The sequence below is a fragment of the Trichechus manatus genome, unplaced genomic scaffold (genome assembly GCF_000243295.1).
Source record: "Trichechus manatus latirostris isolate Lorelei unplaced genomic scaffold, TriManLat1.0 scaffold00008, whole genome shotgun sequence".
Taxonomy (NCBI): domain Eukaryota; kingdom Metazoa; phylum Chordata; class Mammalia; order Sirenia; family Trichechidae; genus Trichechus; species Trichechus manatus.
Window position 1 is genome coordinate 15,659,525 of NW_004443944.1, and position 16,055 is coordinate 15,675,579.

The 16,055-nt window shown below is 50.9% G+C and overlaps 1 protein-coding gene across 1 annotated transcript in view; it reads left to right on the plus strand.

Annotated features, from left to right (window-relative positions):
* The window catches only part of PREX1 (phosphatidylinositol-3,4,5-trisphosphate dependent Rac exchange factor 1), a 138,880-nt gene that overhangs the window by 73,635 nt on the left and 49,190 nt on the right, over positions 1-16,055 (plus strand). Inside the window, exons 9-13 of the mRNA XM_023741468.1 lie at positions 6-133; positions 8,434-8,534; positions 8,826-8,929; positions 9,170-9,219; positions 12,861-12,936. Of these exons, the coding sequence (XP_023597236.1) occupies positions 6-133; positions 8,434-8,534; positions 8,826-8,929; positions 9,170-9,219; positions 12,861-12,936 (459 nt within the window). The remainder of the gene's footprint in view (positions 1-5; positions 134-8,433; positions 8,535-8,825; positions 8,930-9,169; positions 9,220-12,860; positions 12,937-16,055) is intronic.

Genomic DNA, 16,055 nt, shown 5'->3' on the forward strand with positions numbered 1-16,055 from the left:
TGGAGCGGGATGCCTACGTCATGATTTCGGAGAAGGGGGAGAAGCTTTACCACATGATGATGAGCAAGAAGGTGAACCTGATCAAGGACCGCCGGAGAAAGCTGAGCACTGTCCCCAAGTGCTTCTTCGGCAAGTGAGTGGCCCACCCTGGCCTTGGGTGGTTCCCTGGGGTCTCTGCTGGAGGTGGGGCTCCTCCCAGCCATGCCCCTCCCCACAGGAGCATTCCTGGGCAGAACCACTAAAGGGCCCCAATCCTTGTGGAGCAGCCTTCAGAGGTCAAGAAGGTCGGGTCTGCATGTCAGGGTCTTTCCAACTATTTTGATTATAACCCATAGCAGAATGTAAGTGTTACCTTATCTGGCACACACATGCATATACTATATGACTGAAGAAAAAATTTCACAAAGCTTATTATGTTTAATGCACTCCGAGAACTTGTACTCTGTTCTATTCAATCCTGTCCTATCCTTTCCTAGTCATTTCTTCATTCATTTAAAAAATAATGCCGGGCAAGACCCATGAAATTGATTTCACAACCACTAATCATGGATTGAAGAATGTTGCTGTAGCAGTCTGGGTAGTCCTCAGAAAAAGAGAAGCCACTATAGATATTTTAAACAGAGGGGTATTTAATGCAGGGAGCTGGTTACAAGGCACTGGAAGGGCAAGAAGAGCAGAGGTGGGTCTTCACTGTGGCTGACCTCATTGTTACTATGTAAGCCCCTTTGGAGACATCCCAAAGCACCTCCCTTTAAGGCCCTGACTGAGTTTGAAGCTGAGCTGGCCCCCTCTCCCCTGTGGTCAGCTGACACCCTGGTGTGGTTCCCCACACCCCGACTGCTGTTTCCCGGGGAGTTTTCCAGTGCAGGAAGACCCCATTGGCACCCCACTATGGTACTAAGGATAGTAACGAAGTAGGGCAGCCCAGAAATGTTTTTGAAAGAATTTGCTGTTTAAAATAAAAACATCCAGTCCTTATCAAGGGAAGAATCTGAGCTTTGTAGCACTTCCTTAAAGTTACTATATGGTGAGCGGTTGCTTTCATTTAGAGTTACATGTGAGGGGGAGGGGAAGGTCCCATATCCTTTTCAGTACTTAGGGCCTCCAGCTTTTTCTAGGAAACAGCCTCAAACATCCTCCGCATCCCCATTATAACCAAGGACCACATGGTCAGAGCAGAGGCGTGGCGATCTGCATCTGAAACGCCCATCTGGAGTCTCATTCACCGGGGGGAGGAGGCCAGAAGTGGTCGGAAGCCCTGACTTCCAGTCCTGGCCCTGCCAGAGACCGAGGGAGAGAACTCGGGGTATCTCCTCCTCTCTCCGGGTCTCAGGCTTCTCGTCTGTAACTCAGGGGTTTCCCATTCAAGAAGTTGATGCTGTCAGCCCACTCCAAACATGCAGGGGTTACATCGAACAAATGTCCTGTGGATGTTACCACCAGAGGGCCACCTGGGGGGGTCTGTCCAGCCCAGGGGTTGGGGGCCAAGTCTAGGTGTATCTCTCTCCCTGATAATCTCTCCCCCCCTTCTCCTTCCCCACCTGCCTCTTTTCTTTTTCTTCTCTGCTCTCTCCCCAACTCCTTTTTCTCACTGCCCTTATTCTTTCCCTTTCCCTCCCTTCCTTTTTAAAATTCTCCTGTGGGCCTAGAATTTGGCTAGGTGCAGAGAGGCAGAAGAAATATATGGAACCCACATAAAATTTTCAGGCCATTTTGAGGTGCTGTTATGTGTCAGACGTGGTGGTAGATGCCTGGAGAGGCGGGATGAATGCCGAGGGCTCCCAGCCTCCCAAAGACAGGTTTGCCTGTGAAGCAACGACTTTATTTAGAATTTATTATTTATACCTCACCCATTTCTAAAAAGGAGTCCCTGGGTAGTGCAAATGGTTAAGCGCTCAACTACTAGACGAAAGATTGGTGGTTCGAGCTCACCAAGAAGCGCCTTGGGAGACAGGCCTGACAACCTGCATCCGAAAGCTTACAGCCTTGAAAACCCTATGGAGCAGTTCTGTTCCACATACATAGGGGAAATGACTCAACAGCAGCTAGCAACAACACTCCCAAAAAGCCTTTCAGGGGGCTTAGAATAAAAGCGGGCTGACATCACCTGCCATAGGCCAGGTGAGAGATGATAGTGGCTTAGACCAGGGTGGTGACAGGGGCGGTGGAGAGAAGTGGTCGGATACTGGATAATGGTGAAAGTGGCAGTGACAGCATTTGCTGATGGGGTGAAAAGAGAGGGAGCTGTGTACGGACTGTGAGCCACTGGCAGGATGGAGCTGCCACCTCCTGAGAAGGGGAAGAAGACGGTGGGAGGCACAGGTTTGAGGGGCGGGGGTGGAGCTCAGGGGTTCCGTTTGGGATGTGTTGTGTTAGAAATAATTCCGGTGTTAAGTTGTTGGTCAGATAAAAACCTTGGTTTGTGGTGAAAAGCCTAGGTTGGAGACATAAGTGTTGGAGACGTCAGCATTTAGATGGTCTTTAAAGTCACGAAACTGAACATAATCTGCAGGGAGCGAGGAGAGAGGGGAGAGGCAGGGACTGGGCCGTGGGGCCAGCATCCTTTGAAGGGAGAACCAGCAAAGGATTCTGAGCAGGAGCAGCTAGCGAGGTGGGAGGCCCACAGGGCCAGGGTGGTGGCCTGGAAGCAGGTGGAGAAAGATGGGAGGCAGCAGGGGGCAGGTTTTGGGGGGATAGAGTAGGATCCCAGTTTTGGACCTGTGCAGGTTGAAAAGCCTGGCAGACATCCAGTATCGGTGTTGACAGGCTGTTGGAGACCAAGTGTGAAGTTGGGGGAGGGCTGATTGGTGGTGGGCTGAGGCCCGTGGTTGGAAGGGTGGCAGGCAGGAGGTTTTGGGGTTCTTGGACCTCAGAGGAATGGCCGGCTGCCTTTGGACTTGGGCCACCCTGTTGCTCTCAAGGGTCAGTGACCTCAGCTCTGAAGCTCCCTGGGGGTTGTGGAGAGTGGTCCCCAAAGTCGTGCAAGCTGGAGGGTCAGGAAGGGGCAGTCCCACTGGCCTTTGTTGGCTAATCCCTAATCTCAGGCGGAAAGGAGGTTTTTCTCTCCAGAGGGGCTTGCTTCCGGGCCTCCGGGGTTGGACAGCCCCCTCGCCTGCTGCCAAGCCGCTGGGCAAGAGGAGTCCAGCCGGATGGCATAACCAACCAGGCCTGTGATTAGAGCTTCAGAGGAGTTTCTTGTCTCCTCAGGAAGGATTAGGAGAGATTACTTTTACTGCCCATTTGAAACGGGGCCAGGATTGCAGCTCGTTTTGTAACCACCTGAGTCTTAAGGACCAGCCTCCCTGCTGGAGACTGTTCTAAGTAACGCTCCCTGCAGGGCTTTGCTCTGCACCCAGACCTGGACTTATGTCTCTCCTCCTTCCTGCCAGGGCCTAGCTGCAGAGTCTTCTCCTGGATGTGTCCCTGGTCCCCTCGGGAGGAGGGATCGGTAGCAGAGAAATATTTACTGAGCCCTTTCTCTCCTCCAGGCATTGGCATTTGGCCACGTCTTTTAATCCTCATACAACAGTGTGACCCAGGTCACTGCCATTGTTTCCATTTTAAGAGTGTGGAAACTGAGGCACAGAGAGGGGAAGGGACCTGCACAAGGCCACACAGCCAGGACGTGGAGAGCTGGATTTGAACACGGGACGGGGTGACTACAGAGCCCATGTTCTCGCTCACGGCACTCTGTTGAGTTTGTTTATTTTTATCTCTCTCTCTTCAGCACATTTCATTTTTCCTTGATAGTTACTTTCTCCATATCCGTTTCTGCTACTAGATGGGGAGCCACGTGAATGCAGAAAGTGTCTGATTTATCTTTATAACCTTCAAGGGCTGGGCCCCGAGTCAGACTACTTGGACTCAAATCCTAGTTACTTTTTAGCTGTGTGATTCTGGGAAAGTTTCTTAACCTCTCTGAGCCTCAGTAAATGATCTATTAAAGAGAGATAATAAAATGTGCCTTATAGGATTGTTGGAGGATACATCGAATTAATGTATGTGACATGTCCGGCAGGAATGATGGAAGAGTGTATTAGGTTTAAGGAGTGACCTGTCTCTGCCCTCCTCAGAGACAAAGCTAACATGTACCACATGAGAAAAGGAATAAAATTTGTATATTCTCGTGGGGGCATCATGGGAGGAACAGTGCCTTTGCTCGCTAGGGGCCTCAGGTTAGTTAGGGAGACAAATGGATTCATTCATTCGTTCAGTGTTTATTAAGTCCTTACTACATGCCAGCAGTGAACAGGACAGGTGCAGTTCCTGCCGTCATGGAGATAACAGTTCAGTGGGGAAATCAGAAAATAGACAAATAAGAAGGTAATTTCAGAGAGTTGATGGATGCCGTAAGGAAATGAGTAGATTCGTATAAGGAGGAGAGGAAATGGAGGTGCTTGTTCAGCCAGGGTGGTCAGGAAAGGCTCTCAGGGGAAGTGACATTCAAACCACAATCTGAATGAAAAGCAGGAGCTGGCCATGATCTGGGGAAACAGCATTCCCAGCAGAGGGAACCCATTGCTGTCAAGTTGATTCTAACTCATAGTGACCCTATAGGACGGAGTAGAACTGCCTCATGGGGTTTCCAAGGAGAGACTGATGGATGCAAACTGCTGACCTTCTGGTTTGTAGCCTAAGGCTTGACCACGGAACCACCAGGGCTCCAGCAGAGGGAACAGCAGGTGCAAAAGTCCTGAGGTCAGCATGAGCTTTGAGTAGTCGAGGAAGCACGAGGAGGCCAGTGGGGCTGGAACAGAGTGAGTGGGGTGGAGGGGTGGGGGAGATGAGGCCACAGGTGTGAGCAGGACCACATTATGCAGGGCCTTGAAAGGGGTTTGGATTTTATTCTGGGTGTCTGAGAAGCCTTTGGAAGATTCTAAGCAGAGGATGAACACAGATAGAACTCCTCAAACAGGCCCTGAATGAGGGCGGGGTTGGAGTTATATGAGCTTAGGGGACAAGGTGGGGTGGGGGGGTGTCCTGGAGGGAGGAGGCCTTTGGTTCCACCCTTGACAGATGTTAGATTGTTGAGTCAGCTCCATCTCATGGACAGAACGAAGTGTTGCCTGGTCCTGTGCCATATTCATGATCGTTGGTATGTTTGAGTCCCTGGTTGTGGCTAGGTCTCATTCCATTCATTTATTGATGTCCAAGGTGGAAGAGGCCTTGCTGTCTCATCCACCTGTATCCCCAGGGTAGTGCAGGGTCTTAGCATGTAAGAGATGATCAATAATGATTTGCAGACATTGCTGCAGACATCTTCAGGAACATCATCAAACAGTGGGGTTACAGGGATGAACAGAAAACTCCAAGTCCCTGCCCTCATGGTGCTCACAGCCCATGGAGGGGACAGGCCAGCAAAAGGGATACTTGTCCTGGGTAGGAAGTGGTCCATTGGGTACAGCTCAGGGCTTTCCTTGGAGGACGAAAAGACTGACCCACGTATTCCTTGTGCCTGGCCCAGGGCTCGCCACCTAGTAGGCTCAGTCAATGCTGACTGCGTAATTGTCACTGGGAGCAGGCAGGAAGGGCGGAGGTATTCAAGCTGACCCATCCTAACCATCAGTCAGTCCCCCATTCCCTCTACTTCTAACTCACCACCGAGCTAGGCTGACCAGCTCCTGAGTCCCCAGCTCACCTCCATACTGCCCCAAGTTACGCCTTTCTGGAACGCTGGACCTTGCTGCCTTGCCCCCCAACCCCCATCGACTGCTGGATGCCTGGCTTCCCAACCTTCTTCCTCACTCAGGGCCTTTGTGTGTGCTGTTCCCCCAGCTTGAACACCCTTCCCACTGACCCAGTGCTGTTCGCAGACGTGTTTTCCTTGGCCCACATGATGTTTTCAGAAAACGAGGGATTAGATATCAGCATTTAACAGCTGGGAGATTGCACAGGAAATTCCGGATTTCCGGCTTCTCTTGAAAAGCATCTTGTTCTCTTGGATTAGAGTCTTCAATCTGCCCATGCAGCTGCATGGAGACACTGGCTGGTTCTGCACAGCCTCCACCTGGCCTGTTTTGCTCATTTACGAAAGTTGGAGATGAACTTCGTCTGGTTTTGCATACTGGAGTCTTGGCAGTATAAGATTTCATATGATTAAAATGTTTAGCTGCTAAATCCAGAAGGCCCTGAGTGAACCACTTGCCAGGTGGATCCTGTTGAGGCCCAGAGAGGGAGAATAACTTGCCCAAATTTGCCCAGCAAGCTATGAACCCTTCGTGATCCCTAAAAAGGTGACGAGACCTTGCTCAGGGCAGGAACACAGGCCATAGTTGCTGTCCTCCAGGCTGTCTTCTGCCCCAGCAGCTGCATGGGTCACTTCCTGTACCCCCTCCCTGGCCACAGGGCCACCAGTCAGTGGCAGAGGCAGCTCTGGACAGACAGCTGGTGGGTAGCTGGATACCCACCGGGTCTCCAGCTTCCAAGAGTGGGCGCCCAGCATCTGCTCACCTCCCTCAGCGGCTGGCAGCCTTTTCCCTCTCTCTGGTGTTTGGGACTCTGAGTACGGAACTGGGGGTGGAAAGGACCCAGAACAATCTCTTGCCCACCCAGGGGTCCAGTTCCATTTCTTCTGCAGCCCCCTTGGCCTCCACCGGAGGCCCTCTGAATGCCTCAGCACATACCGCTACCTACACAAGAGGCAGGTCTTTGCTCTGCCAAACACTTGGAGCTAAAAATAGCCCTGCCCCCTCTGGCCCTGTAATTGGAGGAGGGACAGCTGCTTTCGATAAGCGGGAGGGCTCTGTGCTCTGGCCAGCTGCCACCTGCTTTTATTGAACGCAGATTGCCTCAGCGGAAACAGTCCTGTTCTGGGCTCTCCCTTTTCCTGCTGACTCGGAGTGGGTTGAGTTCTGCGCTCAACCAAGAAGCGCCCCCGACAGCCAGGACGCGCAGGCCTGGCTGAACCTCTGTCCCATAGGGGCAGTAATGTTGTAGTCACAAAAGCCGCTGGGTTTCCTCTGCCCTGTGAGCGCTTCTACATCCCCAAGACCTCGCTGACCCCAGCACATTCCTTCTTGTTTGGTGGTTCATTCCTTCGTTCGTTATTTGATGATTGAGCCCTAATGGGAATTAGACCCTGTGCAGTCCCTGGGTGGTGCAAATGGTTAATGCATTCACTGCTAACTGAAAGGTTGGTAGTTCAAGGCCACCCAGCGGCGCCTTGGAAGCAAGGCCTGTTGGTCTAGTTTGGAAAATCTGCCACTGAAAACCCTATGGCTCACAGGTCTACTCTGACACACGTGGGGTCACCACGAGTCAGAGTCAATGTGACAGCAACTGGTTTTTTAGCTTGTTGTTACTGGAGCTATTGCTGAGGATAAGACAGATAAAAATACCTGCTCACATGGAAATTACATTCAGGTTGGGGTAGAGGGGCCGGTAAACACGGAAATAAACCCATAAACAAGATAGTTTCAGACAGTGATAAGTGCTGAAAGGAAGATAAGAGAGAGGGATGTGACGGACTGTGTGGGAGTAGGGGGCTGCTTTTGAGAGGTAGTCAGGGAGGACTTCTCAGAGGAGGTGGCACCGGAGCTGAGACCTGAAGGATGAAAAGGAATGCCACGTGAAGAGCTGGGGAAGGGCATTTCCAGGCAGAGGGAGCGGCAAGCACAAAGGCCCTGAGGCAGGCGTTTTTGAAGAAGGGAAAGATGGCAGACATGGCTAAAGCACCATAAGTGGGAGACGTAGGAGATGAAATAGCGAGGGCTGGGGGACCAGCTTCTGCAGGGCCTTGTCGTCATGTGAGCTGTGCTCAGGAGTTTGGATTTTTTTCCTGAGCTCAATGAGAAAGGTCACTGGAGAGTTTTAAGTTGGAGAATGACATGATTTGGTCACTATCAGCCCTCCTGACTCCCCACAACCAACCTTCCTGCTTGTATGTTCATTTCGTCTGTTGCTCATCTATTCATCCATCTACCCGCACATCCGTATAGCCAGCCAGCATCCATTTCCCCACCCATCCACCCAGTTATCCATCTACTTAGCATCCTCCCCTCCACCCACCCATCCATCCATTTTCCCATCTGTTCACTCATTTATCAAGTCATCCATCCATCTGTCCACCCACCCACACACCAACTCACGCATCCACCCAGCAGGCATCCGTGTAGTCATTCACCTGCCCACCTGCCTGCCAGCCTGCCCTTTCTCCTTGCTCCTTTCCTTCCATCTATCCACTGAGCCTGAGGGCCTGGGCACACCCACCTTTCTGCCCTTGGTCATGGGGAAAAACCTGAGACCTCAATGTTTGGGATCCCTGGTCCTCAGAGCATGACCAAGGGCTGTGGAGGCCCAAGCCTGCTTCCCTGCAGGAAGTTCCAGCTGTCCTTCCCAGGGGTGGGTGGGACCAGGCCACCTTCATGCTGGCTCGTGGTCCCAGGACTGGGGATGTCCTCTCAGCTCTTATGTTCTCTCTTATGTTCCTGGCAGTGAGTTTGTTGCCTGGCTCCTGGAAATTGGTGAGATCAGCAAGACAGAAGAAGGGGTCAACTTGGGCCAGGCCTTGCTGGAGAATGGGATTATCCATCACGGTGAGTGGGGTCAGGGGCATTGTGGACTTCTGGCACCTGTAGATGCCCCAGCCCCAAGCTGCAGGTCTTAGCAGGGCCCTGCATAGAGCGGGGAGACCTGGTGTCTTTGTCTACATAATGGGGAAACAGTAGCAGCCGCCCCACCGGAGCATAGGTAGGATGTCGGGTGACACTATGCTCAGCACAGAGCCTAGCTGAGTGAATGATGACGATGGGGGTGGCCACTGGTGGCTGTGGGTGGGGAGGGCCTTGGGGCATGCCTGGCCTCACCTGCCCCCTGGGTCCCTCTAGTCTCTGACAAGCACCAGTTTAAGAACGAGCAGGTGATGTACCGCTTCCGCTATGATGACGGCACCTACAAGGCCCGGAGTGAGCTGGAGGACATCATGTCCAAGGTAGGGACCTCCCGACTCCCATGACCCTGACCCAGCTGGCCTGACTGAGATCCATCCCCCAGTTGCCTCAGAGCAGGCCTGTGCCCTGGAGGCCTGCTCTCCTCCCCGACAGGTCCCCCCACCTCCGTGCTCCACCCTGGGAGCCATCTCTCCCAGCAGCCTGGATGTGGACCCTTTGGCCGGATGGAGGACCCTGGGATGTGGCCTGATCCCAGACTCCCTTCTTTGTTTCTCTTTCAGGGTGTGAGGCTCTACTGCCGTCTTCACAGCCTGTATACCCCAGTGATCAAGTAAGTTGCTCTCTCCAAGCTGCAGTTTTATCTCAGCCTCTTCCCAGCTCTGTGGCCTTGGGCTGGTGACTTGAGCTTTCCGAGCCTCAGTCTCCTTATCCATCAAAGAGGTCCGTAATCACACCTGCCCTCTAGGTTTGTCATTAGAGTTAAGTGAGTGGTTAAGGTTGTCAGTTCTAGAGCCAGACAGTCTGAGTTTGAAGTTCAGCCTGCTAGTTACCAGCCATGACCTTGGGCAGAGTAACTTAACTTGTCTGGAATTCAGCTTTTTCCTCTGTAGAATGGAATAATAATAGGATCCACCTCAGGGCCTTTGCACTTGCTGTTCCCTCTCCTTGGAATATTCTTCCTCTGCATATCTGCATGTTCATTTTCTTACTTCCTTCAAATACTCCAGATCAGAAGGGTTTCTCCTGACCACCTTTATGAAGTATCACCACCCTGGTACTCGATCCTTCCTTACTTCACTTTGGTTTTCTTCTTGAAACTTGTCACTACTTGACATTCTGTGTATTTATTGGTTTATCTGTGTACTTTCTCCCCTACCGAGTTGTAAACTCCCTGGTGGTGGGAATTCGTTCATTGCTGTGTTCCCTAACACCTTGAACAGCACCAGAGCAGTGCTGTCTGGTAGAACTTTCCTTACCGATGGAAACGCTCTGTCTGTGCCGTCCAGTGTGGCAGCCGTTCATCACATGTAGCTTTTGAACACTTGAGACTGAGGAAGGCGAATTTTTAATTTATATTTTATTTTTTGTTGTTGTTGAGACTACACAGCAGAGCATACACCAATTCAACAATTTCTACACGTACAGTTCAGTGACATTGATTACATTCTTCGAGTTGTGCAACCATTCTCACCCTTCTTTCCTGGGTTGTTCCTCACCTGTTAACATAAACTCACTGCCCCCTAAGTTTCCTATTTAGTCTTTTGAGTTGCTGTTGTCAATTTGATCTCATATAGATAGATGTTAAAAGAGCACAATGCTCAAGGCAGATATTCTTTACTATTTAAGCTGAACTGTTGTTTGGTTTTAAGAAGACTTCAGGGGATATTTTTGGTTTAAGGTTGAAAGATTATCTCAGGGCAGTAGTTTTGGGAGTTCATCTAGCCCCCATGGTTCCAGAAAGTCTGGAGACCATGAGAATTTGAAATTCTGTTCTACATTTTTCCCCCCTTTGATCAGGATCCTTCTGTAGAATCTTTGATCAAAACATTCAGTATTGGTAACCGGACACCATACAGTCCTTCTGGTCTTAACGGCAAAGGAGGCAGTTGATCGTGGAAGCAATTAGCCACACACAGAATGTGATTTTTAATTTGACTTAATAATAATTGTCTGGAGTTTAAATAAAAATGGCCACATATTGGACAGCACAGGGCTAGGACAGTGTAAACAAAACCAACAAAAAAAACCCAACCCCAGTTACTCTCAAGTTGATTCTGACTCATGGCAACCCCATATGTGTCAGAGTAGAACTGTGCTCCATAGAGTTTTCAATGGCTGATTTTTCAGAAGTAGATTACCAGGCCTTTCTTCCAAGATGCCTCTGGATGGACTTGAGCCTCCAACCTTTCGGTTAGCAGCCATGCACGTTAACCATTTGCACCACCTAGGGACTCCTAGTGTGGAATAACCTGTTGCCATCAAGTGGATTCCAACTCATCGTGACCCTATAGGACAGAGTAGAACTGCCCCATAGAGTTTCCAAGGCTGAAATATTTATGGAAGCAGACTTCCACATTGTTCTCCTGAGGAGTGGCTGGTAGGTTCGAACCACCAACCTTTCAGTTAGCAGCCGAACGCTAAACCATGGCGCCACAAGGGCTCTTTTAGGGCAGAAGTACAGTCAATAAATATTTGTTGAATGAATGTTGGATGGTAAGTCTCCTCTCTTGCCTCCATTTCTGCAGCTGTGAAATGGACACAAGAATAGCTTATACTTCTTGAGTTGTCATGAGGGTTAAATTCATGGAACGTGCGTTGAATGGCACCTGGCATGTACTGAGTGCTCTATAAATGTCACCAATTGGTCCTTCTCTATACCACAACTCTTAAAGTTGTGGGTGAGAGGACAGGGAGGGTGACTGGATTCTTATGCCAGCTGCAGATTCCTCTCTGCCTTGTATCTTGATAGCTCTTATCACCTCTCAGAGGAGGAGAGAGGAAGGGCCTTTTCCTGGCATTTGCTGACCTGCTTGGAGGTCAGGCCTGGGAACTGCTTTCATCCAGACCTGCCCGCTCCCTCCTCTACTCCTCCGCGGATTCTCTTGTGCAAGCCTGAGAAGGTGGTTGGGCCCTGCTGAAGGCCTGGCCCCGGCCCTCACTGGGAAGGCCCCTCCATCAGCCCCCAGAGAAGAAAGCAGCAGGGGAGGGCAGCAAGTCTCCAGTTACTGCCCTGTGGTCTGCTGAGCCCCTGACTCCTGAATGCCTGTGAAAATCCCCTGCTGGACTTTATCAGCCTTGACACAGGCTGGCCACAGAAACTCATTTTTGTCAGTTCCAAAGGCTGAGAACTTGTTGCAATTTGGCTGCAAGGTCAGCGTAACCCACCATGCAAGGCTCAGCAGGGATTTAGATGCCATGGCAGATCAGAGTGTTTACTCGGCAAAGAACCCTGAGCCTCACAGGCCCTGCTCTCTGCTCCATCCTGATCCCCCCACCAGCCCCCAAAGGACTTTCCATGCCAGGACAGCTTGCTACCTTTAAACACAGAAACATCAATAACAAACAAAAGGAAGAGGAAAGAGAGTGAGAGTGTTTCTCACCATAGGTGGTCCCCTGGGTACGAACGTCCGACTTACGTGCAACGCGTAGTTACAAAGCCTATGATACTAAAAATCTGAGGTGCTCACAATGGTGTGTAATAACAAACAAGCACTACTTTGCAACTCACATCAAAACACTCTTATTACTGTATTATGTTACAGATGTTTTAGTGTATCTGGAAGTGTTCTTTAATGTTTTTTATGCGTAGAAAGGTACACTATATACTAAGACAAACATTCCATTGACATTAGATACAAATCTTACCTAACTGTTCCGGCTTACATACAAATTCGACTTAAAGACATTCTTAGGAACGGAGCTTGTTCATAATCCAGGGACTGCCTGTACTCTGTTAGAATCAAATGGGGTTTCTCAGCTTCAGCACTATTGACATTTTAGTCTGGATGATTCTTTGTGATAGGGACCATCCTATGCATTGTAGGGTGTTTAGCAGCATCCCTGGCCTCTACCCTCCAGATGCCAGTAACATTGATTCCCCCAAGTTGGGACAAGTGAAAGTTTCTCCAGATATTGCCACACGCCTCCTGGGAGCCAAATTGTCCCCGGTTGAGAACCCCTGGGCTAGAGAGAGGAGAGGGTTTCTAGGCCTTAGAACCATCTGCCCCTGCCCCCTACTCCGTAGGTGGGAATAGAGTCCTGGATTGGGAAGGGACCTGCCTTAGGTCACACTGCAGGTGATGTGTGGAACTGCAGGACTCAGGCCACTGACTCCCCGCCTAGTGCTCTCCTTCACGCTCTGCCATGTTCCGAGAGCCTGGGAGTCCTTGAATCGTGAACATGTCAGGCAGGGACATTGGCACCGTTCCCACCTCGTTCTCCCACTCATGGTACACTGCTTCTTCTCTTCAGGGACCGAGATTACCACCTGAAGACCTACAAGTCGGTGCTTCCTGGGTACAAGCTGGTGGACTGGCTTCTGGCGCAGGTGAGAACCACACTCGGTACTAGGATAACCAGCTATCTCTGTTCGCCCTGGACTGAGGGCTTTCCTGGACTGCAGGGCTTCCAGTTTTAGAATGGGACAGTTCCAGGCAAACCAGGATGAGGTGGTCACCTCCGTCAGTACCAGACTGAGGCCTCCATGTGATGCTTGCCACATTATTCCTTTTTTCTTTGTGGTAAATATGTAGGTAACAAAACATTTGCCATTTCCACAATCTTCTCATGCACAGTTGAGTGACATTAAATATGTTCATCGTGGTTCAGCCACCATTCCCAACTTTTTCCATCACTCGTAATGTTATTCCTTTTGAAGAAGTTCTCAGGGGTTAGGGGCTGACCAGAGGCTTGGAAAATCATCACGGGGGCAGTTTTGCTGCAATTTCCATCCCCACGGCTTGTTTCGAGGTATCTTGAATGCTCCTGCCTATCTGTCTCCCCTTCTTTGTGGCTCTCATTCCCACGGTGCTTAATCTGTGCCAGACTCTGGCAGGGGGTCATGCATTACCTCACTGAGTTTTCCAATGCTGATTTTATAGACAGGGAACTAAGGCTCAGCGAGGCTGAGTGCCTGTTCCTCAGAGACATTTAATAAACAAGAAAAATGAGTTAAACATGTTACTTGTATTTTGTGTGTTAGCTGGTGCTAGGGGTCCAAGTGGCAGAGGGGATGGAGTGTGTGAGAGCTGGTGGGGAGTTTGCCCTCTCAGTGGGTGAGGGCTGATTACAGGCGGATTACACAGGGCGGTCAGGGCAGGCCTTACTGAGAAGGGACATTTAGGCAGCGACCAGGAGGAGATGAGAGTGAGCCACGGGACGTCTGGGCCAGAGCCTCCTGTTCGGGGACAGCAACTGAAAGGCTCTGAGGTGGGAGTGAGCTTGATGTGAGCCAGGAGCAGTGAGGAGGCTGGTGTAGCTGGAGTTGGTGGGGGGCGCAAGGACCTGAGGGGAGAGTGTGATGGGGGAGCCAAAACCAAAAAGACCTGTTGCTGTCAAGTTGATTTTGACTCATAGTGATGTGTGTTGTAGAGTAGAACTGTGTTCCATAGTGTTTTCTTGGTTGTGATCTTTTACAGAAGCAGATTGCCAGGTCTTTCTTCCACCGTGCCAGGGGGTGGGTTCAGACCACCAACCTTAGTGGCGCACAGACCGTTTGTACTACCTGGGGACCAGTGGGGGAGCCACTGGTTAGACAGTCTCACAGGGCCTTTAGGCTGTTGGCAGGACTCGACCACTGCAGGCTCTGAGCAGAGGACTGAGGGCTCCTGACTTAGTTCTCACAGAATCCTTCTGGCAGCAAAGGAGGAAGGACTGGAGACACAAGGCCGACAGCAGGGAGGCCAGTGAGGAGGCACTTCAGTAGTCTCAGCAGGGGAGGCTGGTGGGGGTGCGGGGCAGGGGGAAGTGGTCAGGTTCCGGGTATGTTTTGAAGGTAGACTGTCTTAGTCTCCTAGCGCTGCTGTAACGGAAATACCACAAGTGGGTGGCTTTAAAGAACAGACGTTTATTTTCTCACAGTTCGGAAGGCTGGATTTCGGAATGCAGGGAACCAGCTCCAGGGGAAGGCTCTTTCTCCGTGGCTTTGGGGGAAGTCCTGTCTCAGCTTCCATAGCCCTGGTGTTCCTCACTTCCTTGGCGATCCTCACATGTGCTAGCTGTTCCCCAGTTGGTGCTTGCTCCTGTCGGTGTCTGGGCTGCTGCTTATCACTCAGGTGATTAGGTTTAGGCCACACCCTACATTGGCATGGCCTCATTAACGTAACAGTGAAAACCCTATTTCCAAATGGGATTATATTCACAGGTGTAGGGGTTAGGATTCCAGCATGAGTTTTGTGGGGACACAATCCATAACAGACCTGACAAGGTTTGCTGATAGATGGATGGCACGTGGGAGGTGAGAGACGGAGGGCCCGAACAACTGAGGGGGATGGAGTTGTAGTTGACTGAGACGTGGAGGCTGCAGGAGCAGGTTTGAGGGGAGGCTCGGGACTGAGTCGAGGGCCCTCTCACGTTTAGGGGTCTGGGAGAGGAAGAGGACCCAGCAGAAAGGACTGCCAGTGGTGGGTTCTCTTTGGGGATTGGTGTCAGGACAAGGTGGGGCCTTGTGACTGTGCTGCCAGAGAAGCCGTGGTTCCAGTCCAAGGCCCCCTGGAGTAGGTCCTGACATCCCCACCTCCCCGCCCCCAGCATCCTGCTTCAAGGGGAGGCAGGATGAAGAAGGGGAGCAAGGGTTGCAGCTGACCACAAAACTTGCCGGTCCACTTCAGCAGACTGCCCGTGGCTCAGCCTGGCCTGGGGCACAGGGAAGCCGGTTGGAGCTGACGCAGGAGAATGACTTCCGTGGGACTGATGGAAAGACAGCTGGCATCCGACCCTGGGCAGAGAAAGGGGAGGAGGGTGTGCGTGCCTATTGAGAGGCAGGGGAAGGAGGTGCCCAGGATATGACCTTGAAGACTAGTTACAAGGAGGCTTGATTTCAAGAGTCATCTCCACCTTGTACCTTAACAGGAAAGCCAAGAGAAAAACATGTAATTGTTTAGTTCGAGAGGGTTATTTCACTTTGGACATATCTTCCTTTCTAGCTTCTAGATCATTCTGTACTTTGAAACAAAATGTTGATTGAATCAGTTAAAAATGCTTTGGCTGCACATAATAAAAACCTAACTTATTCAGTAAAGACATTTTTCTCTCACATAACTAGATGTCCAGAGTTCATGGTTCTAGGGATCAACAGTGTCAGTTACCTCAGAGTCTCAAGATGGCTGCCACGGCTCCAGGCATCACATCTATGAAGACTATGGCCAAAGGCAGGCAGCAGACTTGGTTGGAGAAAATTGTCTTAACTCCATTAATTAGAGAGGAAATCTTCCCACGTATCTCCCAGGGGTCTTCCCCTCAGGTCTCATTGCCAGATGGGTCCCACAAGGACTCCGAAAACAGTCTCTGGGGAAGAGAACATGGATTGCTGAGAGCGCCTTAGAATTCCTCAGGATGCAGCCTGAGGCTGGGGGAGGGGCTGCCTCCCACTGCCGGGAGAGTCAGAGTTCTGTTAATTCTCAGGACATGGTGGGCGTTAGCCCTTGGATAGACCAGCTCTGCCGTGTT